This window comes from Heterodontus francisci, chromosome 7, assembly GCF_036365525.1.
Source record: "Heterodontus francisci isolate sHetFra1 chromosome 7, sHetFra1.hap1, whole genome shotgun sequence".
NCBI lineage: Eukaryota > Metazoa > Chordata > Chondrichthyes > Heterodontiformes > Heterodontidae > Heterodontus > Heterodontus francisci.
In genome coordinates this window covers 123,582,985-123,610,842 of record NC_090377.1, presented here as the reverse complement: position 1 = coordinate 123,610,842, position 27,858 = coordinate 123,582,985, and the positions used below count along the sequence as shown (strand labels likewise).

General features: G+C 42.1%; 1 protein-coding gene across 6 annotated transcripts in view; it reads right to left on the bottom strand.

The window, feature by feature from the left end:
* The window catches only part of LOC137372300 (partitioning defective 3 homolog B-like), a 1,025,472-nt gene that overhangs the window by 278,867 nt on the left and 718,747 nt on the right, over window positions 1-27,858 (bottom strand). For all 6 annotated transcript variants that reach the window (XR_010975414.1, XM_068036099.1, XM_068036101.1 and 3 more), the window contains one exon: window positions 12,610-12,699. Coding sequence is in view for 5 of the 6 variants with exons in the window: in XM_068036099.1 (XP_067892200.1) it covers window positions 12,610-12,699 (90 nt within the window). In the remaining variant the exon portion in view is untranslated. The remainder of the gene's footprint in view (window positions 1-12,609; window positions 12,700-27,858) is intronic.

The following is a 27,858-nucleotide window of genomic DNA, read 5'->3' as shown; positions in this document are numbered from 1 at the left end:
GTCGGGTGCGGGTTGGCTGCTGTCGGGTCGGGTTTTAATTTTATACCCGAGCCAGGCTTTAATCCGAGTTCTGACAATTGATTCCTCGAAAACAAACAAGTACTAAGTGCTGGAATTTTATATGCAGGTGGTCAACATTGTGGACCCAGTGAACGTATTTGCGGACAAAAAAAGCAGTGTGCAAACACCCTACCTTTCGCAGTGGTCACTTTATGAGCAGCCACACTCAGTCCTGCTACATAGCATTATATAGAATTTACAGCTACAGAAACAGGTCATTCAGCCCGACCGGCACTCCACATGAACCTCTTCTCCCAACTTCATCTCGCCCCATCATCATACCCACCTATTCCTTTGTCCCTCACATGTTTATCTAGCTTCCCTTGAAATGCATCTATGCTATTCTCCTCAACTGCTCGTTGTGGTACCGACTTCTAATCACTCCCTGGGTAAAGAAGATTCTCTTGAATTCCCTATTAGATTTATGAGCAACTATCTTATGCTTATGACCCCTAATTCTGGTCTCTCCCACAAGTGGGAACATTTCTATGTCTATCCTATCAAACCTTTTCAGAATCTTAAAGACCTCTCTCAGACTACCTTCTCGTTTCTAGAGTAAAGCCTGTTGATCCTTTCCTTATAATTATAAGTTTTAACCATCAGTTCTGGCAACACCCTCTAAATCTTCTCTTTACCTTCTGTAGCACCTCTATATCAGACAACACAAAGATTGGCCATGTGGTAGCTGGCGAGGATAGCCGTAGGCTGCAGGAAGATATTGACGGTCTGGTCAGATGGGCAGAAAACTGGCAAATGGAATTCAACCTGGAGAAGTGTGAGGTGATGCATTTGGGGAGGTCAAACAAGGCAAAGGAATACACGATTAATGGGAAAATACTGAGAAAGTGTAGAGGAAGTGAGGAACCTTGGAGTTAATGTCCACAGATCCCTGAAGGTAGCAGGACAGGTCGATAAGGTGGATAAGAAGGCATGTGGATTCCTTTCATTTATTAGCCGAGGTATAGAATATAAGAGCAGGGAGGTTATGCTGGAACTGTATAACTCATTAGTTAGGCCACAACTTGAGTACTGTGTGCAGTTCTGGTCACCTCATTACAGAAAGGAAGTAATTGCACGAGAGAAGGTACAGAGATTATTAACGAGGATGTTGCCAGGACTGGAAAAATACAGCTATGAGGGAAGATTGGATAGGCTGGGGTTGTTCTCCTTGGAACAGAGAAGGCTGAGGGGAGATCTGATTGAAATGTACAAAATTTTGAAGGGCCTGGATAAAGTGGAGGTGAAGGGTCTATTTACCTTAGCAGACAGGTCAGTGACGAGGGGGCATACATTTAAAGTGATTGGTAGAAAAATTAGATGAGGAAAAACCTTTTCACCCATAGGGTGGTGGGAGTCTGGGACTCACTGCCTGAAAGGGCAGTTGAGGCAGAAACCCTCAATTCATTCAAAAGGAGTCTGGATATGCACCTCAAGTGCTGTAATCTGCAGGGCTATGGACCAAACGCTGGAAGGTGGGATTAGAACAGGTGGATCGTTTTTCAGCCGGCATGGACATGATGGGCCAAGTGGTCTCTTTCTGTGCCTTAAACGTTGTATGATTCTATATCCTTGATGTGATATAGGGACTATGCACAATAGTCCCAGTGTGGTTTACCAGTCCAGGCTTCAAATTATGTTGCTGCTGCTATGCTTGGAGTACAAACGTTGTTGCATACTGTAAGAAATAAAAACAGCAACCTGAAGTGACATTGAAGCACCCATGGTCAATCGGCCTATATAGTCAGAAACTTTAGGGACTTTCAAACGGCTTTTAGATAGGTATATGGATAAAGGAGAATGATGGGGTATAGATTAAATTGTCCTTGACAGAGGACAAAGGATCGGCACAACATCGTGGGCCGAAGGGCCTGTTCTGTATTTTTCTATGTTCTATGTTCTATCCCGCGGTTGTGAAAGACACAATCATAAATGCAAGTTTTTCTTTATTTGTAAACTGGCTGCTTTTCATCAGCAATTTATAGAGTTCTTCATATTCAAGTACATTTCCCTGCATTCTAGTTTCGCAGGATTCAAATGTGGTTTGTTTGTTTTATGTTCCAACAAAAATAACTTGCATTTACATGGTATTTACAGAACAGAAACAGGCCATTCGGCCCAAGAGGACCATGCCAGTGTTTGTACCCCACATGAGCCTCCTCCACCCTTCTTCATCTAATGTCTCTTTATTCCTTTTTCCTTTGTGTTATCTAGCTTCCCCTTAAATACATGTACTCTACATGCCCCAACTAGTCCTTGTGGTAGTAAGTTCCACTTTCTAACTGGGTGAGGAAGTTTCTCCCGATATCCTATTGAATTTATTACTGGCTATCTTATATTTATGGCACATAGTTCTGATCTCCCTCACAAATGGAAACATCTTTTCTACCTCTTCTTTATCAAACCCTTTCAGAATTAAATATGTCTATCAGCGCTAACTCTCAGTTTTCTCTTTTCTGGAGAAAAGAGTTCCAGCCCGTTCAGACTTTCCTGATAGGAAAGTTTCCTATAAGTTTCCTGATAGAACTTTCTCTCATCTGTATCATTCTACTAACACATTTTTGCACCTTCTCCAGCGTCCCTACATTTTTTCTTACAATTTGGAGATCAGGACTGCAAGTGTGGTCCAAGCAAGGTTCTATACAACTTTAGCAAACTTTTCTGCTTTTCTATTCTATCCCTCTAGAAATGAACCTGAGTGGTTTGCTTGCTTTTTCTTTAATGACCTCATTGTGTTGCTAATTTTACTGATTTGTGTATCTGTACCCCCATACATCAAGTCACCCATTTATCAGGGTGTACGTTTTCTTATTTTTTCAACCAAAACGTATTATCTCACACTTAACTATGTTTAAGTTAATCTGCCAATTACAAGCACATTCTGCAGGTTTATTAATGTCTACCTGTACTCTGTCACAGTCCTCCTTTGTATTAACTAAAACTGTAATGTGGTATCTCGGCAAATTTTCAAATTGTACTTCCAATTCTCGACTCCAAATCATTTATGTATATGTTGAACAGCAGTGCTCCCAGCACCGATCCTTGTGAAATACCTTTTCCCAGTATGGAAAACTTTTATCCCCTACTCTCTGTTTTCTGTTTTGAAGCCAGGTTGCTATCCATTCTGCTACTTGTACCCTGACTCCACATGCTTTGACCTTGGTCATGTATCTACAATGCAATAACTTAACAAAAACTTTTTAGAATCCAAATATATTCTGATGAAAGGTCACAGATCTGAAACATTAACTCTGCTTCTCTCTCCACAGATGTTGCCAGACCTGCTGAGTATTTCCAGCACTTTCTGTTTTTATATTGGGGCAGAGTTTGCACTTTAGGCGTAAACAACAATTGTGGTGCAAACTGTGCCCATTTTGAAAAGTGTTTTTTCCTCCCCAAGTTTCCACTCATACCTATTTGCATATTGCAAAATATAAAATCTGGTATTAACCAGCACAATTGAGCAGTGTTTTAAATGTAACTTTAAAGAAGAAATTGCTTTAAAAATATTCCTTGCTATATTTAAGGGTAGCAAAGTTTAATTAATGCAGCTGGAAAGGGATTTATTACTAATAATAAGTATTTTAAAGAACTGTCAATCCACCACCTGGATTTACTAAAAATGACTTTAAAAAATGCGAACTATTTTCCGGTTAGAGTAAGGTATTGCAGTTAGTTCCTCAGTAAGCTTTTAAAAAATCATTCAAAACCTTTCAAAATGTGCCTATTAGTGTCTGTGTTCCCAACAGATTTGGTTAATTCTTGGAGCCTCCTTGAAGGCCTGCAAACAAGTGCAATTAGCAAAAGCTTCCAAAGGTGATTAATTCACCTTGGGGGGTGTGGCCAGTTTTGTGGATGCAATCCATTTGACCAGAAGTTTTATCCACTCTAAGTTTTCTTAGTTTATCAATTATCTTCCCACTTTCTATCTTGAATACCATGATATCTTTTTTGATCTCTGCTTTGGATGTCATACCCACCCTTTAGTCCCCCAAGTAAATATCGAGACAAAAGTAATTATTTAATATTACTGTCATTTTGCTGTTATTAACTAAGTTTATCATGTGTATTTCTTCGTATACCTTTCCCTCTTCTGATTTTCTTTTGAATGTGTCTGTAGAATGCTTTACTATTTCTTTTTATATTCCTTGATAATTTAATTTAACGCTAAACCTTCACTAACTAGGCCTCAGTTTGGGTATTTTGTCCAATTCTGGGTACCACACTTTAGGAAGGGTGTGTTCTCGCACCTACACTGTTTGGGATTTTCTTCTCCCTGCTGCTCTCTCAGGCGTTCAAGTCTTCAGAAGAACGAATTTTCCTCCACACAAGATCAGGTGGCAGGTTGTTCAACCTTGCCCGTCTAAGAGCGAAGACCAAAGTACGGAAAGTCCTCATCAGGGAACTCCTCTTTGCTGACGATGCTGCATTAACATCTCACACTGAAGAGTGTCTGCAGAGACTCATCGACAGGTTTGCGGCTGCCTGCACCGAATTTGGCCTAACCATCAGCCTCAAGAAAACGAACATCATGGGACAGGACGTCACAAATGCCCCATCCATAAATATCGGCGACCACACTCTGGAAGTGGTTCAAGAGTTCACCTACCTAGGCTCAACTATCACCAGTAACCTGTCTCTCGATTCAGAAATCAACAAGCGCATGGGAAAGGCTTCCACTACTATGTCCAGACTGGCCAAGAGAGTGTGGGAAAATGGCGAACTGACACAGGACACAAAAGTCCAAGTGTATCAAGCCTGTGTCCTCAGTACCTTGCTCTACGGCAGCGAGGCCTGGGAAACGTACGTCAGCCAAGAGCGACGTCTCAATTCATTCCATCTTCGTTGCCTCCGGAGAATCCTTGGCATCAGGTGGCAGGACCGTATCTCCAACACAGAAGTCCTCGAGGCGGCCAACATCCCCAGCATATACACCCTACTAAGCCAGCGGCGCCTGAGATGGCTTGGCCATGTGAGCCGCATGGAAGATGGCAGGATCCCCAAGGACACATTGTACAGCGAGCTCGTCACTGGTATCAGACTCACTGGTCGTCCTGGTCTCCGCTTTAAAAAATTCTGCAAACGCGACATGAAGTCCTGTGACATTGATCACAAGTCGTGGGAGTCAGTTGCCAGCGATCGCCAGAGCTGGCAGGCAACCATAAAGGCGGGGCTAAAGCGTGGCAAGTCGAAGAGACTTAGCAGTTGGCAGGAAAAAAGTCAGAAGCGCAAGGAGAGAGCCAACTGCGTAACAGCCCTGCCAACCAATTTTATCTGCAGCACTTGTGGAAGAGTCTACCACTCTAGAATTGGCCTTTATAGCCACTCCAGGCACTGCTTCACAAACCACTGACCACCTCCAGGCGCTTACCTATTGTCTCTTGAGACAAGGAGGCCAAAGAAGAAGAAGGGTACCACACTTTAGGAAGGGTGTCAAAGCTTGGTGAGGGTGCAGAGGAGATTTACTAGAATGGTAACACAGAGGTGAGATTTTAGTCATGTGGAGAGACTGGCAAAACTGGGATTGTTGTCCCTAGAACAGAGGTGGTTAAGCGGAGATTTAATCGAGATGTTCAAAAATATGGCAGGTTTCGATAGAATAAATAGAGGGTAACTGTTTTCACTGGCAGGAGTATGAATGACCAGAGGACACAGATTTAAGGTGACTGGCAAAAGAACTGCCGGAAAAGGAAGAGACCTTTTTTTTTGCGCTGCGAGTTGCTATGGTCTAGAATGCACTGCCTGAAAGGGTGGTAGAAGCAGATTCAGTAGTAACTTTCATAAAGGATTTGGATAAATGTTTGAAAAGAAAAATGTGCAGGGCTCTGGGGAAAGAGGAGCTTATTCAAAAAGTCAGCACAGGTATGATGGGCCAAATGGCCTGTGCTGGATCATTCTCTAAAAACACCCCAGAAAATACAAACAAGGAATAGAGAGGGACTTAGGATAGAAAAAGCGTGCAATCAGAAGTGGAGGTAAAGAACAATGTAAAGAACAACGGCAAGATAGAGAATCGGGTTAAATTGGATGATCCCTGAAAACAGGTATGGGAATCGTGCTATATGATTAACCAGCATTGCAATGCAGGGAGCATGCTAAATTTCAGCATTCACTGGCTGCATGCATCAACAGGAGACCTGATATTGTGAGTGGCTAGAGCTATTTAAAGGCAGCCTGCATCTCTTAAAGGGAGGGTGCACTTTGGCTATAACAAGTGCAAGTCCTTTGAAAATAAATCTGCACTGTGATATTTTGGCAAATGGCTCAACATGCAAGAGAGTGTGCACCAAGGCTTTTTGACGATGCACCTGAGGTCTTGCATCAAGACATGAAGAAGCAGAGACATTGGGGGAATTTTATGCTGGCAGCGGTGTCTCGATGTTGGCAGAAACCGACGCCGAGATCCCCATGTCGCCTCTTTTCCAGAAGGCCTGCCGAATTTAGTGCCTATCAGGCACTTAAATGGACAGCAGTGGGCCTTCCCTAGGATTTAGGACACTGTCGCCGGAAGTCCCGCCCTTGTAGATCTGCCGGCCAATCAGAGGCTGGCAGCTGTAGTGCCACCATGGAGGTGACCATCCTGGAGGCCGAGAAGCGTCATTGGAGTCAGGCCTCAGGCAGGTCAGGGCAGGAGGGGTGTTGTGGGGTGGGCGTCGCAAGGAGGGGGGAGGCAGCAAGGGCAGGGGGGTGGCTGTCAGTGGGTCCCCCCTTCCTAATGTCGGGTCCCTTGTTCAAGCACTAAGTGCTTCCCATGTGGCAATAGGGCTGCCAAGAAAAATTGTGGCTGTGGTGGAAAGAGGCCCAGTTAAGGGCCTCAATTGGTGGCAGAGCAGGAAGGCCGTTCAAAGGCCTTCCCATCCCGGACTAAATTTCGGCAGATACGGGATGGTGGCGGCAACCCCCTCCATCATCCCACCTCCCCGCTTCCAAACCCGCCGCAGGGAAACAGCATAAAATTCCACCCATCTTGTATTCACAGCAGTAGGAGGCATTGAGAGGAAGGTGTGGCAGTCAATGCTATGAGTGTAGCACCAAGAATATGGATGCAGTGCAGGAAGAAGCTTAACCATCCAATATGAGTTGTAAAGATGAGTTAGTTCAATCTTCAAATGACATAACCTACCAACTGCACAACTTGCCTCATCCACTCAATTCATTACAGCCCCATCACCTGCCCTACCATCAATCTCTACCAACCTTTCATATGCTTTACCTCACCCTCACACACCTAGCAAGCTTCACACTCACAATTCACAGCTTGTACATACTGGCAACTATTCAACCTTGAGAGCTGCAGCACCCAAAATTATTGCAGGACACTCACTGATGCAATTTCTTTTTTCTTGCAGGTAAAGTTGGTGCATAAGATCAGACAGCAGGAAAGAACTAGAGCAGGATAAGTACACTTGCACGTTTTAACCCCCTGGGGGAGACAGTGCTGACCATCATGGGAAGGGCATCACCGGGTCCATGGCCACGAGCAGGGCTGGAGGGATCAATGATGAGAGGATCCGCATATCTAATCCTCCTTCACTCTTCCCATAATCTCTTCTGACTCTCAAACTGCAGATGGTTCTACTTTCTCCTCTCCCCTCATCACAACCCAACCCTTGCTCCTTTTTCATTTTAGGTACCCGAGAGCTGGAAGATGAAGAGACACCGTCCCTCAATCTGAACACTCACAGCTACCGGGTCAGAGCCTGACAATGCATGTATTTTGGAGGCAAGGAGAGATAAGGGATCCGGCACATGGTAAGACACCTGGTGCAAGTGTGCAGGAGACAGAGGTTAGGCTGTTGTCATGTAAACTCAAACTGACAGCCATTACGTTTTTGGGTACCAGTGTTCAAAAGAGGTCTCCAGGGTGTCACCCTTTGTGAATCTAAGACGTTTCATACATTAGTCCTTGCTGAAGCTCAAGTAGGGGACTTTCTCCCTGAAGAGCCAAGGCAGATATGGCATCCTGCTGACAGGTTCTTCTACCCCTCCTCTTCTTCCTCCCTCCTCTTTCAGCTTGTCATGCTCTGCGTGGCCTCTCTTTTTTTTCTTCCAATTATGTTCAATTCCCAGAGAAAGCTCTACCAGGCCACCCATGTCTGAAAGCAACTTGTTAAATGACCAAAACATCACTTCAACTCCAGCAGACCACTCCCTTAGAGTATTTAAACTTTAGCCAAGTGTAGGAATGCTCTGAAAACACATACAATTGCATCAGTAGCCAGAGGAAATAATCTAGCAAATAAACTGTAAGTAGTTCATGATCTCTTCAAATAGCACTACTAGGGGGTCCTTCATGCTATCTAGAGTCATACAGCATAGAAACAGGCCCTTCGGCCCACCGCGTCCATGCCGACCATAATGCCTATCTATACTAATCCCACCAGCCTGCATTAATTCCATATCCCTCTGTTCATATCTAATGTCATGTTTAGCTGTGCATGGCTAAGACAGGGAGTTGCCTGGAGTGTGGAATTTAAAAACAACAGCAAATGGTGTCAAATCAGCATTGCACAAATATGATAAACTATGATCTCGCTTCTCTACATTTTGCCGCTGCTGGTTAGGCATGCATACATGTGCAAACCCCATTACTAAGATGGCATCCTTTGCACTTGCTGTCGAAAGCATATCAGACCCTGTTTTAGATCCTAATGTGGCCATGCAGTGCCCAAAAAGGGCCAGACGTGACCCAATTTAGCCTTCAACATATCCTCCAACTTACCATAAGAAACTCCAACAGGACATTACATACATAAGCACACAGGTAATCTTAAATAACTTAGGGAAAAAAGCTACTTTTCGTGTGTTCTGAGACATTCAATACATCATTTTGCAATAATCCATGTCTGACAGTAACATTAGTACTGGAGCCGAGTTATATTTCACTCATTAAAATTTATTCCAGACTTGTAAGCCCATTTTATAATATATATTTGCATACACACAGATACAATCACAGACATATTCTGTAACTCCAATTTTTAAGTCTAATTCTGTGTGTGACCTCACTGTCTCCTGTGAACTGTGAAAGACGGTTAATTACCTTTGGATGGTCTGTTAAAAATTACATTAAACTATATAAATGCTTTCTTATAATTCTGAATTCTTGCACATTCCCAATTTTCATCACTCCATCATTGGCAAACGCGAACTGCCTCTCTAAACCTCTCTCCTCCTTTAAGACACACCTTAAAACCTCTTTGACCAAGCTTTTGGTCACCTAAACTAATATCTCCTTATGTGGTTCAGTGCTAAATTTTGTTTAATAACTCTCCTGTGAAGTACCTTGGAATGCTTTACGACTTTAAAGATGCTATATAAATGCATATTGTTGTTGAAGTAAATATAAATGTGGAGTTAAAAAAATCTCTTCGTGCTGCCATCAGTTTTTTCTGCATGCAATATAAAATGTGTTCATGGGCTGAAAAATGTAGTGGAAGAAATATTAATAGCTCTCCAGTAATAACTGGTTAATTATTTCTTCCAGTTAAAGAATTCAGATAGTCCATGCAAATAATTAAGGGCTTCTGGAGTACAATTGTTTGTGACAGAAAGCACTTAAATATTAATTCCCAAAGCAGTTGTGTGATATGATTGTATACGTGATTACGTGGGAGTTAATGCTCTCTTTATATGAAAAAAACACAAGTCATGTAACATGGAGTATTGCAAAGTGAAAATATTTCCTGCATTACTGAGCCTTCCAACGTTGTCAGTGCTTAAACTCCTTTTCCAGATCACATCATCTAAAATACTGTCGCCATCAGAAGATTGAGACTATCACAATGGAGTGGATAGTTATACAGCCACTCAGAAGCTCAGCTGAAGCATCCTCACCTCTGAGTCAGTAGTACATGGGCCCAATTCCACTCCAGAGACTTAAGCACAAAATCTGGGTTGACACGCCTGTGCAGTACTGAGGAAATGCTGCACTGTCAGAGGTGCCATGCTTCGGATGAGACATAAAACTGAAGCTCGGTCTGCCTCTCAAGTAGATGCAAAAGATTCCAAGGCACTATTTCGAAGAGCAGCAGAGGAGTTCTCCCAGGTGGTCTGGCCAATATTTATCCCTCAACCAACATCTCTAAAACAGATTATCTGGTCATTATCACATTGTCATTTGTGGGACCTTGCTGTGTGCAAATTGTCTGCCATTTTTCCTTCATTGCAGCAGTGACCATATTTCAAAAGTAATTCATTGGCTGTAAAGAGCTTTGGAATGTCCTGTGGTTGTGAAAGGCGCTATATAAGTACAAGCCTTTTCTTATTACACTGCAGAAATTTTGAGGCTATGAAAGAAAAATTGACGGGTTCTAATGGCCACAGAAATCATTCGTGCAAAGTCATCAGAACCATGTCAAGATAAAAGCATGTTTACCTCACCAACCCAGATTCAACCAAAAGAGAGCAACATCTCTCCTGGAAACTGAAAGACTTTGAGATTTTAGGGCCACATACATCATTAAAAAAAAAGGAAATTACTTCAACGTTTAGTCATACTCAGATTTCAAAACAACGTTCTAAAACTCTGCTGTGCTCTTACTGTTTAAGACATCTGAAAGCACTGAAGAAATTACAGCCTTCTAACTCATTCCAAAGTAAATACCATGCATAAATAAATTGATTAGATTAATCTCAATACAATTCTTTCTCAACTACTTTTGCTCTCCTTTAGCTGAATTTACTTGAGCAAAAACTCCAAACATTAATGTACAAGCTAAGCTAATGTAGTAAATTGTGTGCGCGAGTGGCTCCATTGCAAATAGCAGAGTGACTCATGCTGAACTGCAGAAGGGCCTAAGAGATAATCTGGAACCTCCTGACTCTTAGCAACTGTGGCACAAGTGGATAGAAAAAGTGAAAAATAAATTTCAGTTAAGTTCATAACTTTCTGCAACAATAGGAGTTCATGCTCTGAATAAAAAGCACTTCCCCGTGGCATACCTCCCCATTTAGTTATTGAATTACACTCACAAATAGTAAGCTGTATCTGCTATTTTGGGGACAACCGTCCCTTCAAAGAGCAAGTTTTGCAACCTGTGCTTCTTTGCACAAAAATGATGATGAAAATTCTTCCAACCCTTGTCCCTCCCTGTTCTCCACTCTTGTGACATCCGTGACTCAGGCTGACTCCTGTTTCATGGGCATAAACAGGGCTCTCATACTTTACACAAGTAGCCATTCTTCCATTGTGAGCGTCAACAGTAGGTGTCAACTAACCATTCGATTGGGAGGGCTGGGGAGAGGTGGGGTTCAGAGTCGAGCTCAATCCCATCCTCGTCCAATAGCCACAACCCATTAGGGGTCACTTCATCATTGGAACCCACCAAGCCATTGTATGAATTCCTGACCAACATCCTTTTATTACCTCCATGTTTCAGTTGATCTGGATTTTATTTTTTTCTATCAAACAAGGAGTGCTGGTGAAATCATCTGAGAAAATGACTAAGAAGAGCTCCTGAGCTAAACAGGCTGAGGGAGCTAAACTGCCACTAGAGGATAAACAGTATCCCAAAATACTTCAATAATTAAATCATTTCAACAGTAACTCATCTGCGCCCTTATATCCCTGGGTTGAGCTAGTTCACATATCCTTAGTACTCAGTGGTAAAATGATTATAAAAATTAAACTGCAGCATAACCCCTTTTCTTAATGCGGATGAGAATTTCTCAAGGAAAAGATCAGTAATTTCGACTGATGTGAATTTTTCAAATCCCATTCTCTCATGCAACAAGGAAGAGACACTCACCTTATTGATTGGATACTTGTACTGGACTTGTCAACCATTTTTTCCTACGCTTTCATGACTCACACCGATCCAACAGGATGTGAAAAAGTACACTAATCTGACCATCTCCATCCCTCAATCAGAACAGATTAAATGATTATTAATCTCATTGCTGTTTGTGGAATCATGAATGTATAAATTGGGGACTGTGTTTGCCTACATTATAGTGACTACATTTTAAAAATACTTCATTGGCTGTGAAGTGCTTTGGGACTTCCTGAGGACATGAAAGGCGCTACATAACTGCCAATCAGTCTTGAACGTGTCAATTGAGTCCACCAGCACTGCTGTAGATGGCAATCTGTTCCATATGTTAATCCAAAGAGTTGCTTCTTAAAAATATCCAAGCTGTGAATGTATGACTTACTTCATGTTTTCCTTTATAAGATCAGTTGCAGAACCAAGAAGGCACAAGTCTGCTCCAACTTTCACTTGTGATATTTGCTATGCTATGACTCAGATAAAAACTAACAGTGATAATTTTCTCACTGTGAAAAAAACTTCACAACTTGGGTTGGTATACTTCAAACTTACTGAATTACCAAAAGGATTACTGAAATGAGGCTGTGGTCGCTGTCCTTTAAATATCAAACAGGAAAAAGAATCTTATTTTTTATCTTGGTTAAAAACTTCATCCAATTACATTAATTCTCATGAGTGGTTTAGATGCTATTGTAAATGTCTATGAAGATTACCAGACCTCCCAAGACTAAGTTACTGCTTGCACTTGGCCAACATTTTCTGATTCTTTTATATATCCTACCTGTCACGCTCTTCTTTCATTCTCTCCAACTCTTCTTCATTCAGGCCATCATTCTTTTGTTTCGACTTTTGTTCCTTCTTTTTACCAAACCTGTTAAAAAGGCAATAATGATGCTTATTCAAAAATAAGATCCTAACAAGTAAACACAGAGTGATTGGAGTTTGTATCCATTATTACCGCTCCTAGATTTGTTGACAATACAAGATTTTTAGTTTTTTGATTTGTTCGCCTCAATTTTTCCCCCCTCCTATGGATGAAAACTCATATTGAGTTATGGATCCACGGGTATTGGCACTCCTCTGGTAACTCACATGCATGAGTTAGACCATGGGCATCAGCAGACTGCTGCAGTGCAGCTGCATCACAGCCAAGGTTGACTTTATCCCTACCTTAAGTTCAAAAGTATGCACTTCCAAGAAAGTTTGCTGGACAGCAATCAGAGCCAGGAATTTCTCTCCCTACCCCAAGAGCTCAGAGGCAAATTCTAGCATCCTTACTATTGCACCCTTCATTGAAATCAGCTAATGGTCTTCCTGGTCAATAAGCATAAATTAGTCACTTTATCTATGCTCCCGCATATGCCTAGAAAGTGTTAGAAACCATTCATCTACAAAGCTATTGACTGAGTCTCATTCTATCTATATCAGACATTCACACAAGCTCATCTTCTAGCAGGCACTCATCAGGCACCAATTAGTTTCCTAGCCCAGGAGCACAGAAGCCAACTGCAGAGTCTCCAATATCACCCTTGACTGAGACCAACTAACTCAGCACTGACTTGGAAATGGAAAACTTCCTGTTCTGTGGCCTGTTTTATACCATACAGTGCATTTACCTTGTGAGCCCAAGGATCATCAATTATTTGAACTTAGCAAAGCTTTTTGATATGAATTCCAATTCAGAATTGTTATGCAAGTGGCAGAATCTTTGCAGTCACCTTGACAGAGGAAAGCAGACTAAGGGCCATTGGGACATGGAGTGGATTAGTATATTCATGAGCTCTCATGAACTTTAATGAGCCATCCATTGAAATGGTTACTGTTGACAATCTGTGACTCTAGATAAATTATTTCTGATACTTCCAACAGGCATTCAGACATGTGGTGCGAAGGAAAGGTTGTATTTGTGCAGAGACAGCCTGGAATTCCACTCTCCAGTAACCAGAGGCAAGTGAGATGCTGAGCCCTGGGACTGGGAGGGGATCAGAAGTCAGTGCTCAAATTTCTGTCCAGCTTGCAGACAAAGTTTGCATTTATACATTGCCTTTAATGCAAAAACATTGCCGCACAATATTTCAGAGGCATAATCAGAAAATATCCCTATTGGTAATGAGCAACTTATCCTCTGACTCACTTGTGTAATAGTTTGGGAGATCTGTTGGTATCATCCAATCGACAGCATAACGTACCTTTGTAATTGGGCCCTGCACTGCTATCTGTATGTTACCCTTAGTATACCTGCACTGAATTCTCATAAAATCACTTTTGTGAGGAATGATGTGGATTAGGTAAAAGGCAACCAGACTGCTATGTTTAAAATGAACACCACCTTTCATGCGACATCTTGACAAAATGGAACATAGCTGGAAGTGTCAGTAGATGATTCACTTACATTACAGATCTGAAGGACTAACAATGTTAGCAGCAAGATTGGCTAATTGAATATGGTGCATATGCTCAAGCAGATGATATCGCGCAGCCCAAAATCTCACAGCTTCACACTGTCATTGTACAGTTATGTTAGGCATTGAACAAAATTCATTTCGATGGATCTGTCAACGCCTGCGCAACTTTCAGTGGGAAATAGGCAGCCAAAATCTATCTGGCCAGGTCTCCATTTACAATGTTTGCAAACATAGCAATGCTCATTGATGGGATGTATGACAACAATGAGATTGAGAATTGTGACTGCCCCAAGTATTTTCCGTCATACACATGTTTTCTCCCCACTTGCAATCAGAGGCAACTCTTAGTAAATGGGGTATTAGAATCCCATCACAGGAGTGAGGACAACAAAAGATCTGCCCCTACAAGTGTTCATGGAATCGTACAACACAGGAGGGCATTCAGTCCATCATGCCTGTGCTGGCTCTTTGAAAGAACTATCCAATTAATCCCATTCCCCTGCTCTTTACCTAGAGCCCTGCAAATCTTTCCGTTTCAAGTATATATCCAATTCCCTTTTGAAAGTTACTAGTGAACATGTTTCCATCACATTCAGACAGTGTATTCCAGATCATTATAACCTGTTGTGTAAAAAAATTCTCCTCTCCACGGTACTGTCTCTCAGATTAATCATATACACTAACAGTGCAATTTGGTGTTTGAACTCACAGCTTCTGTACTGGAACAGAAGACCAACAGCTATGAGCTGAAGAGTTAAGTTTTATTTCCTATGTATCTGTTTTAAACAAATGAGCAACATCAATACAACAAAGAAAAAATATGTTGTTGACAGAGCTCGACACTGTCTCACATAGTGCTCCATTTCTCATCACTCAACTAGAACAGGACGCACTCTAGATAAAAGAACACACATACATACATGGCACTATATTTATGCTTTTGCCACAGTGCAAATACATCACACTTGCCCATCTGTTTTCATTAACAAATTCTACATCAGCACTGAATTACTACAGAAGCTGGATTAATTGCATTAATAGACATAGCACACGGTACATGTCTTAAAGGTCTTTAACAAAAAAACAGGCATTTCTCAGCGGCAAGTGAAATTATTATACACTTGCAATTTTTTTTAATGGTCCCATTTAAATATGCAAAGTGAAAGCTAATTAGCACAATTTCACTAGCCGACATAAGTGTCATTTTCACACTAAGGTGCTACAACAGAGCATGCTTTGATGCATTATATTAGTGCGATCACATTAGTGAAAATAGGAGATTGATAACTTTTTTTCAAAAAAAAAGTTCCAAATTGTAAAAACTGATTGAACTGTATAGTCAAAATGACTAACATTGGATCTTGCAGCTGTGTGTAACATGCCCTTTAATTTTTTTTGGAGTGCGCAGGCGATTTGTTTAGGTTTATTAGCGGGCTGTGCGGGAACTTTTCGGTTGCTATGCAGGCTGCACAGCCAAGACGGAACCTTGGTTGTGAGGCTTCTCGGATCAGTTAGGCAACATCCACGCCTTGGCTCATGAGTGTAGAGAAGGGCATTCAGTCATGAGGAGTAGTGCAAGTGGGGTAGCAATGTTTCTGGTAGCAGAGCAACAAGTTATATTTCTCAGTACGGCTATTTTTACTTACAGCGACACTACTACAAAAATTACACTAAAAGTAAAAGCAAAAGACTGCAGATGATGGAAATCTGAAATAAAAACAGATGGAAATACTCAGCAGGTCAGGCAGCATCTGTGGAGTGAGAAGCAGTTAACGTTTCAAGTCTGTGAACTTTCATCAGAACAGATCAGTGCCAAGACTAGCGTTCAAATCCAGATTTTTATTAATTAAATTCAAATTACACCTGCTGCCACGGTGGTATTTGAACCAGTGTCCCCAGGCCTGGGTCTCTGGATTACCAGTTCAATGACATTACCATTATGCCACCATCACCCCATAGAAAAACACTGACAGACTGTACGATACCAGAATCAGTATAGCTCACATAGGAGCTCACAGTGGCAGGCAGCTCGTGGCCCCCAGAGCAGGTTCTTTAGCACTGCTTCAGTGGGCGAACACAGCATCTGGAGCTGAACATTCTAACATTTAAGGTAGTTTTTGCCAAGGACAAGTTTAAATATTTTTTAAAATGCAATCATACAATTTTACAGTACAGAAGGGGGCTACATGTATACAGGAGAACTTTTTAGCTCAATATCTAGAGGATCCAACAAGGGAGGGTGCAGTGCTGGACCTAATTCTGGGGAATGAAGCCGGACAGGTGGTTGATGTGTTGGTGGGGGGAGCATTTTGGTGATAGCGACCACAACATGGTACAATTTAAGCTTGTTATGGAGAAAGCAATTGACAAGTTGCAAAAAAAGGTTTTGGATTGGGGGAGAGCGAATTTTAGTAAAATAAGGCAGGAGCTGGCCAAGGTAGACTGGAAAGAGTTACTTGTTGGGAAATCTAAAGAAGAGCAGTGGGGGACATTCAAAAAGGGAATGGGGAGGGTACAGGCCCAACATGTTCCCTCTGGGGTAATAGGTAGGAGCAACAAGCCCAGAGAACCATGAATGACCAGAAATATTCAGGGTACGATGAGAAGGAAAAGAGAGGCTTTTAGCAAATACAAGGAGAGCAAATCAATGGAAGCATTAGTGGAGTACAGAAAGTGTAGGATGGAGCTTAAGAAAGCAATTAGGAGAGCAAAGAGGGGACATGAGAAAGCTCTGGCTGGTAAAAGTAGGGAAAATCCCAAGATATTCTATAAGTATATCAATGGGAAGAGGATAACCAGGGAAAGAGTAAGACCCATTAGGGACCAAGGGAGAAATTTGTGGGTGGAGCCAGAGGACATTGGTAGGGTGTTGAACGAATACTTCACATCTGTCTTCACCCAAGAGAAAGAGGATGTAGATATGGAACTTAGAGAGAGAGACTGTGAGGTTCCTGAGCAAATTGTCATAGGGTGTGACAAGGTTTTGGAAGGCATGAAAGTGGACAAATCTCCAGGTCCGGACGATTTGTGTCCCAGGATGCTGTGGGAGGTGAGGGTGGAGATTGCAGGGGCTTTGACCCTAATTTTTAATTCCTCTCTGGCCACGGGGGAGGTGCCAGAGGACTGGAGAACAGCTAATGTGGTCCCACTATTTAAGAAAGGTTGTAGAGATAAGCTAGGGAACTACAGACCAGTGAGTCTCACGTCAGTGGTAGGGAAACTATTGGAGAAAATTCTGAAGGAGACAATCTATCACCACTTGGAGAGGCAAAATTTGATTAGGAATAGTCAGCATGGCTTTGTCAGAGGGAGGTCATGCCTAACAAATTTGATTGCATTTTTTGAGCATGTGACCAGGTGTGTAGATGAGGGTCGTGCAGTTGATGTAGTTTACATGGATTTCAGCAAAGCCTTTGACAAGGTCCCACATGGGAGACTTATCAAGAAAGCAAATGCACATGGGATACAAGGTAACTTGATAAGGTGGATTCAAAATTGGCTTAGCTGTAGGAGACAGAGAGTGATGACAGACGGCTGTTTTAGTGACTGGAAGCCAGTGTCCAGTGGCGTAACACAGGGATCTGTGCTGGGTCCCCTATTGTTTGTCATTTATATAAACGACATAGATGACTATGTGCAGAATAGGATCAGTAAGTTCGCGGATGACACAAAGATTGGCCGAGTGGTTAACAGTGAGGTGGAGTGTCTTAGGTTACAGGAAGATATAGACGGGATGGTCAAATGGGCCGAAAAGTGGCAGATGGAATTTAACGCTGAAAAGTGTGAGGAAGGAGTAATGTGACACGGAAGTATTCAATGAATGGCCTGATACTGGGAAGTTCCGAGGAACAAAGGGACCTTGGCGTGTTTGTCCATAGAACTCTGAAGGCAGAAGGGCAGATTAATAGGGTGGTGAAAAAGGCATATGGGACACTTGCCTTTATCAATCGAGGCATAGACTACAAAAGCAGGGAGGTCATGTTGGAGTTGTATAGAACTTTGGTAAGGCCACAGCTGGAGTACTGTGTGCAATTCTGGTCGCCACATTATAGGAAGGATGTGATTGCATTGGAGGGGGTGCAGAGGCGATTCACCAGGATGTTGCCTGGGATGGAACATTTAAGCTATGAAGAGAGGTTGGATAGGCTTGGGTTGTTTTCACAGGAGCAGAGAAGACTGAGGCGTGACCTGATCGAGGTGTGCAAGATTATGAGGGGGATGGACAGGGTGGATAGGGAGCAGCTGTTCCCCTTAGTTGAAGGGTCAGTTACGAGTGGTCACAAGTTTAAGGTGAGGGGCGGGAGGTTTAAGGGGGATTTGAGGAAGAACTTTTTTACCCAGAGGGTGGTGACGGTCTGGAATGCCCTGCCTGGGAGGGTGGTAGAGGCAGGTTGCCTCACATCCTTTAAAAAGTACCTGGATGAGAACTTGGCACGTCATAACATTCAAGGCTATGGGCCAAGTGCTGGCAAATGGGATTAGGTAGACAGGTCAGTTGTTTTAATGCATCAATGCAGACTCGATGGGCTGAAGGGCCTCTTCTGCACTGTATTATTCTGTGACTCTGTGATTCTATTCGGCCCATCATGCTTGCACTGGCTCTTTGAAAGAGCCATCCAATTATTCCCACACCCTTTGCAGTTTCCTCATAGCCCTGCCCTGCAAAATTTTCCTTTCCAATCAGAGAGCCTATTTTTTTGGAAGTTATTATTAATTCTGCTTCCTCCACCCTTACAGGCTGTGCATTCAAGATCATAATGATTGGTTATCTAGAAGAAAAATTCTCCTCACCTCCCCTCAGGAAAATACACATCACACCCCAGTGAGAAATGTAGTAAATAAACACCGCACCCCAGTGAGAAAAGTAGAAAATATACACTGCAAACCAGTGAGAAATGTAGAAAATATACACCGCATCAGTGTGAGAACTGTTGAAAATATACACCAAACCCCAGTGAGAAATGTAGAAAATATACACTGCACCCCAGTGAGAAATGTCAAAAATATACACCGCATCAGTGTGAGAACTGTAGAAAATATACACCAAACCCCAGTGAGAAATGTAGAAAATATACACTGCACCCCAGTGAGAAATGTAGAAAATATACACTGCATCAGTGTGAGAACTGTAGAAAATATACACTGCACCCCAGTGAGAAATGTCGAAAATATACACTGTATTGCAGTGAGACCTGCTGTTGTATTTATATGGCTACTTCAGTTCAGTTTCTGGTCAATGGCAGCCCCTAGTTTCTTGATAGTGGGGGATCCAGCGACGGTAATGCCATTGAATGTCAAGGGGAGATTGTTAGATTCTCTCTTGTTGGAGATGGTTATTGCCTCGCACTTGTGTGGCGTGAATGTTACTTGCCACTTATCCAGGCTTGGGCTGATATTATCCAGGTCTTGCTACATTTCTACACGGACTGCTTCAGTATCTGAGGGGTCGCGAATGGTGCTGAACATTGTGCAATCATCAGCGAACAAAGTGAGAGGTCATCCACTTTGGTAGGAAGAATAAAAAGGCAGATTATTATTTAGAAGGAGAAAGACTACAGAATACTGCAGTACAGAGGTATCTGGGTGATCTTGTACATGAAACACAAAAGGTAAGCATGCAGGCGCAGCAAGTAATTCGGAAGACAAATGGAATTTTGGCCTTTATTGCTAGGGGGTTAGAGTTTAAAAATAGGGAAGTCTTGTTACAACTGTACAGGGTGTTGGTGAGGCCACACCTGGAGTACTGTGTACAGTTTTGGTCCCCGTGTTTAAGGAAGGATATACTAGCATTGGAGGCAGTTCAGAAAAGGTTCACTAGGCTGATTCCTGGGATGAAGGGGTTATCTTATCAAGAACGCCTAAACAGGTTAGGCCTTTATTCATTGGAGTTTAGAAGAATGAGAGGTGATCTTATTGAAACATATAAGATTTTAAGGGGGCTTGACAGGGTAGATATTGAGAATATGTTTCCACTGGTGGGGGATCGCGAATTAGGGGACAGAGTTACAGAATAAGGGAGTACACATTTAAAACTGAGATGCGAAGGAATTTCTTCTCTGAGGGTGGCGAAACTCTGGAATTCTCTACCTCAGAGAGTTGTGGAGGTGAGGTCACTAAATGTATTTAAGGAGGAGGTAGATAGATTTTTGAAATCTCCGGGGGTCGAGGGGTATGTGGAGCAGGCCCAAAAGAGGAGTTGAGACCTGGGACAGATCAGCCATGATCTTATTGAATGGCGGGGCAGGCTTGAGGGTCTGAATGGCCTACTCCTGCTCCTATTTCATATGGTCTTACATTCTTATATACACTGCACCCCAGTGAGAAAAATAAAAAATATACACTGCGCCCCAGTGAGAAATGTAGAGAATATACACCGCATCGCAGTGAGAAATGTAGAAAATATACACCGCACCCCAGTGAGAAATGCAGAAAATATACATTGCACCCCAGTGAGAAATGTAGAAAATATACATCGCACCCCAGTGAGAAATATAGAAAGTATACACCACACCACAGTGATGAATTTAGAAAATATACACCATACCCCAGTGAGGAATGTAGAAATTATACATTGCACCCCAGTGAGGAATGTAGAAAATAAACACTGCACGCCAGTGAGGAATGTAGAAAATAAACACTGCACACCAGTGAGAAACGTGGAAAATAAACACTGCACCCAGTGAGAAATGTAGAAAATAAACACTGCACGCCAGCGAGAAACGTGGAAAATAAACACTGCACCCAGTGAGAAATGTAGAAAATATACACCATACCCCAATAAGGAATGTAGAAAATATACACTGCACGCCAGTGAGAAATGTAGAAAGTATACACTGCACCCCAGTGAGAAACGTGGAAAATATGCAGTGCACCTACTTTGCTGTTTAAAAAAGCCATTTTTTTGCCAAGATATGGCATGGATTGTAAATGGTTGCAAGTGTCTCCAAATGTCACTCACCTGGGGAGATAATACAGCTGTTTCAGACACACTGACAGGAAAAATCATTTTTGAGCAGTTGAGAACTTATAAATTGGGAAAGAAAGCAGGGCCAGCAATGCCAAAATTAGCTTAATGTTGTCATTCCTTGTCAAGAAATAATTTTTGCATGAGAGTAACCCTTAGAGTTGGAAGAGGCTGATTCAGCATTAGTTTTGTCAGTGATGTAAGATGGATATTGTCACAATTCTACCATTACATCACATCCAGAAGGAGCCACTTTTTTCAAAAATAAAAAGGCGCAGAGTACCTGACTGTGAGCTTGGAGTCATAATACAATTAATAAGTGAGCCAGGCCTTTTAAGCAACAGAAGTTCAGATTAATTTAGGCATTAATGAATGACAAGCACCACATAAAAGACACAAGAGGGAAGCTTTCCATCTTGCCAGTAATTAATGAGAGCTGGGTGTTATTTTAACGACAGGAGCTTTAAAGCTTGGGGACTGTGAAGTCCCACAACAATGAGGCAGCAGTGCACTGGCTGACTTAAGAAATGGAAGGCAAAGCTTTCTATGTGTGACAGTGAAAAGCAGATGATAGGAGAAGCCAGTATTTGAATTCAAAACACAGAATGCAAGGAAAATTCACCTGTTTTCCAGGTAAAAGAAATACTTGCATTCCTACAGCACCTTTCACAACCTCAGAATGTTCCAAATTACTTTACAGCAACTGTAGTACTTTCATGAAGTGTAGTCACTATTGTAATATTGGAAACACGGCAGCCAATTTACACAGAGCAAGGATCCACAATCAGCAATGTGATTATTACCAGATAATCTGTTTTAGGCGATATTGGTTGAGGGATAAATATTGGCCAGAGCATCAGGGAGGACTCTACTGCTCTTCTTCGAAATAGTGGCCTGGAATTGTTTTCATCCACCGAAGAGGAAAGATGGGGCATTGGTTTAATGTCTCATCTGAAAGAGAGCACCTTCAAAAATGCAGCACTCCCTCAGTACTGCACTGCAGTGTCACCCTGGACTATGTACTGAAGCCTCTCTCACAACATTTTGACTCAGTATTATCACTGAGCCATGGCTGAGCTATAGAATCCTGTCCAGTGCTGGTTTATTTCACCAAATACATACACAGCAGTGCTCAATGAGGCACTCTGGAGGATGTTTTTCTCTAGCATACCTGGAAGTGTTTGACAGGACAGAGCAGAGGGGGCTTTATTCTGCATCTCACCTGTGGCGTATCTGTCCTGGAGTGCCAGGTGTGTAAGTGTTAGAGGTATAAATAATCTATGCACAAACTGGTCAGAGAGTGCCTGAAAGTGCAGTGCCGTGAGAACATTACCCACACTGGAAGTTCCTCATTTTTGCTTTGATACCTCTTGAGATACTTTTCTTGAGAACAGGGAGATGATCATTTGAGTGAAATGCTTGGAGTAGGAGACATGGGACACAATGAACATGTAAAACACATCAAAACACTGCCATTTGGAAAACCGGTTCCAAAGAGGTGCAAAGGTGTGTTGGACAGCTCAAATAAAAACACATAATCATTACTCCATCATAGTGCCATCAAACTGTACTACCTTATTGTAACTAAAATTACCAGCACTGTACATTCAACATCACAATGAATCATTAATTCTAAGAACAGGCATTCATTGAGACAACTGCTCAAAAAAAAAACCCATCAGGCTTATGCACAGGTGGTTATTGATATGATACGGACATGAAGTGAACAGTGATCCATGAAGCATAAGATAACATGGGTTACGAAGCAGTAATGCAATTGCGTGTTTCTGATGGTTAACATGTAGAAGAGACAGCAACGAGTGATTACAAGTCTACTATCTAATCAAAGAGCTCAAAAGACAGCCTAAACTGTGAGACAGAAGCTGTGTTTGTGAATCATTTTAGTCCCTTGATTAAATTACATACTTGTAATGCACTCCATTATTCTCTACATAATAATATACAGAAGCTGTGGGATTCCCCTCAGTGATCTCACTTCTGGCAAAATCATATACACACAAGCTGGATGTCTCTGTCACTGCCCACCATGACATTTGTGCTGGCAAAAGGGAAAAAAAGAGGGGAAAATCATGCATTCTTCTGATCATCATGACAGTCTGGAGTACCTTGCCAGACAGTAATGTATCAATAGTCTTATGTTAAGCTAGGTGTCATCCTGCCAGCTAATGCACTACAGGTTTGTAACGTGCTGCACAGTGTGCATTATTCCATACATAATCCATTTAAACTTCCCAATTAGTTTTTGGATCATGTCATGATTCTGCATACCCATTATATTCCATTGTGCAGGTATACATAATCACTGGAATTCCTCGATTAGATTCCAGACTGTAACTAGAATTGCACAGAATATGCAGCACAGAAATAGGCTATTTGGCCTAAGCAGTTCATGCTGGTGTTTATATTCCACTCGAGTCTCCTCCTGTCTTTCCTAATCTAACACTATCAGTATAACCCCCTATTCTCTTCTCCCTCATATGCCTGCCTAGCCTCCCCTTAAATGCATCTATATTGTTCGCAACAACTGTTCCCTGTGGTAGTGAGTTCCACATTCTCACTATTTTCTAGATAAAGAGGTTTCGTCTGAAATCCCCATTTGATTTCTTGGTGGCTATCTTATATTGACCTCCTATGGTTTTGCTCTACCCCACAAATGGAAACATTCTCTCTGTGTCTACTCTACCAAAACCTTTCATAATTTTGAAAGAACTCATGCGGTCGCCCCTCAGCCTTCTCTTTTCAAGAGAAAGGAACCCAGCCTGTTCATCCTTTCTTGACAGGTATAATATTGCATTTCTCGTCCCATCCTTGTAAAACTTTTTTGCACACTTTCCAGTTCCTGAATGACTCAATCAGATTCCATTACTCCTTATATAAACCATCTGAATCAATCGTTAGATGATATCTAACTTCTCGGTATCCATCAATTTCTAAACAACTCATGCCTGTGTACACTATTCTGTAAATGTAAATGTAAATTTCAACCATTTTTAAACAGGTTGTTAATTTAAAAAAGGATACTGACACTGCTCAATTTACAAGGTACATTTCAGAAGACACCATCAAATTTTAATAGCATTCACCAGGGGAATTACAATTTAAAAAAAAATCACGGACAGTCACAGTATAGATCATCCATCAATCAACTGGCATGAAGAATAAGAAAGAACTTGAATTTCTAGAGCATCTTTCACCGCCCCAGGACACCCCAAAGTGTTTTACAGCCAATGAAGCACTTTTGGGGTGTAGTCACTGCTGTAATGTGGGAATGGTGATAGTTAAAGACAACAAACCTTTACAGCACTCTATTATGGGGATGGGAAGATCACTTGTCACCACTGTTAACTTGTGGTTAAAAACATTTATATTAATGCCAGTTGAAAGACTTTGTTTGAATTCAACCCAAGAAGGATCCAAAAACAAATATAGCTACTACAAACTCTTAGTTTATGCACTTAAAAAGAAAATCTCTCTTCCGTCGCCTCATGTGGATATTCCATTCGATGTGAGGGGACAAGCAAGCTGATCTCAGACCTGCGCTCTATCCCAGTGTAAGAGATGTAAAGCAAGGAGAACAGTGGACCTGCGGAACATACTGCCAGCCCGTGCAGTGGATGCTGATTCTCTGAATTCCTTCAAGCAGGAGCTGGACCGGTTTCTGAGTGGAGTGGAGAACACCTCGTATAAAAGGTAGGCAACTGCATGACAGCAATCAGGGCCAGTGATCTCCCACCCCAAATTAGCCTGGGCTTTTAATGTGGTTTTTCACCTCTCCCAGGCGATCACGTGATTTTGGATGGGTTGGGGAAACGTGTATATGGTGATGCACAAGATATCACAATTGTGTGGGAGCGGCTGGATGGAACAGAGGGTGTACTCCTGTACGTCATTATCCGTATGGGGACTCCTCCCATTTTGTTCCTTCACTGTGCTGAGGAATTAAGTCTTCAAGCAGTGCTTCCCTGAAGAAGCACAGCTGAGGTTCGAAATTTACAATCAGATTTGGAATTATTCTTTCTTCCTTCCAATTCTTCCCCATCATTTCTCCTAAAAGCATTGTCTACTTGTTGAGTGCCTTCCAGTAACTCACCCACGTGCTCATCACTCATCTGCCAGCCCATGACATTCAACATTGACAGGAATCCTAACTACAGAAATCATCAGAGGGGTTCAAACTGGATCTTGCCCAACATGCTTGCTCTTTACAGAAAAACATATTAGATTTGTATCAGAAATCTTGGCTGGCTTTGTCCCCCCCTTAATGAAAGGGCCCCGAGGTTAATTGTAGAGCACAAAATCAAGGCCAACATTTCAGTGCAGTGCTGAGGGAGTGCATGCGGTTGCAGATGCCGTCTTTTGGATGAGACCTTAAACCAAAGCCCTATTTACCCACTCAGGAAGATGTAAAAGATCCCATCGCACTACTCCAAGAAGAGCAGGGGAGTCCGTCCCGGTGTCCTGGCCAATATTTATCCCTCGTTCAACATCACTAAAACAGATTATCTGGTCATTATCTCCATGCTGTTTGTAGGACATTGCTTTGTGCTAATTGGGTGTTGAATTGCCTACAACAGTGACTACACTTCAAAAAAGTACTTCATTGGCTGTAATACTCTTTGGGACATCCGAACGTTGTTAAAGGGGCTATAGAAATGCAAGTTCTTTCTTTACTAGTCCAGCTGGGACCAGTTAGCTCCCTCAGAACAAGAGTTGAGCCACACTACACAGATATATACAGAGGAATTGAATAAAATTAGTTTTAAATATCTAATTGTTTACTGTGTCTGAATGTGTTCTCTGATTTTCCAGATAGTGGGCACTTCCATATTTGGAAACGGACAATGACATTATGCCGGCCACTACCAGGAACTACTGAAAAAGGAAAACAGAAGGGATTTCCCTGACTGTGCATTGCATTTACACACTGAGGCTATACAGGTCAGGAAGGTTCCAGGTTTGATTTGCAGTCTGTGTTGAGTTCACTGGTTTCATCCCTAGTGCCAGTGGGAATGCCAAAATTGATCGCAGTTCCCACTGCTAAGGACGGAAGAACCACAGCATTTCTGCTGCCCGTTCATCCTTGCTGGATCTTGGACCTTAGGCCATGATGGGATCAGCCTCTGTTGTGATGCCTGCTCCACGGCTACACATATCATCATCTAAGCTCACACATAAAGAATGGGTACTTGATCAAGTATGAAAAAAATGGAGAAGGGTAGAGGGGATACTGATATGAATAAAAACACATATTTGACCTAACACAATAGCTTGACTACACAAGCTGGCAAGAGAGAACGTGCATTCATATAGCGTCATTCATGCCCTCAGGATGCCCCAAAGCACTTCACAGCCAATTAACTACTTCTGAAGTTATAATGTAATGATAGTAATATTGAGTAAAAGAACCAATGAAGGGCTATATTAATGTGCAATCTATGGGCCAAATGATTTACAAAACTTCTATCAACCTTATTAAGCTGAATAGAAAACAAAGGAGTTGGGTGTATATTTTGCCCTAGGTGAAAAGTTGAAGAAGAGTTTTTCTTTAATTTTAGACACAGAGAACAAAATATGCCGAGTGTTTTTAAAGAAAAAAATACATAAAACAGTAACGGATATGAATCTGTGCTGGAAGGATGCTATTAAACAACCACTGTATGTTTCATGGTTCAGTGTTCTTTTCCATAACCAGCCTTTCTCATTTGAATCAAATGTCAAGTCACGCTGCAGGTGGGTTTTTATTTTTGCAGTGAAGTGTCCCAGACGCCAGCTCTCTGACATGACCCTGGAAACAACAGGCTGCAGCCAGCTGAGGGGAAAAACACCTATCAGGGAGCCCTGCTCCCTGTGGCTTAGGCAAGATAAATGACACACAAGAAAACCTTAGGCGCGTTCACGAGTTTCTCATTTGGAGGGACTTGGGAGAAAAACACTAGATTTCAGCTGACAGTCCAGCTGCTCCCTTCACTTCCCTTCATCCCTTTGTGGAGAGAGGTTCACTCATTCACGTCCCAGGACCTCTGCTGAGGAACAAGAAGAGATTAAAATTCTCCCCAAATCCTCTGCCGGCACTCTTGAAAAATCAAAAGCTCTGTTATTTTTCTTCCAATCCCCCAAAAGTCAGGGGACATTAAGCCCATGGAGAGAAATACAGGGAATGTACACACTCAGATCAATGTGCGCTCCATTGCCATGGCAACTCTCAGCACTCAAAGTTAGATTCAAGGCCTCTAGAAATAATAATTTTAATTACAAAATTTCCTCTCAATGCTTAATTCATTTACTGAATTAATTATTTTCAAATTAAATATTGAGAAAGTGACCTCAGAACTTGCGATGACTGTAATGACGCTGTACTGGCACACAATACTGTAATGGTACTGCTTGCCCCCTCCAGTACTAAAGCAGCACAACTGTAGGGCAGTAACTGGAAACCTGAGGAAATACTCTACCCCTACATAAAGGTATATCCCATTACATGAAAATACCATGTGGGTAGGAGCGTGTTACAAGGCTGTTTAATCAGAGCTGGCAACATTGGCAAATCCTAGTTGTGAGACTGAATCATGAGCCACATACTCAAGGCACCCACTCACCCTAAAAAGGGGTCAATCTGCATGTGTCACCTGGGTGCTACAGA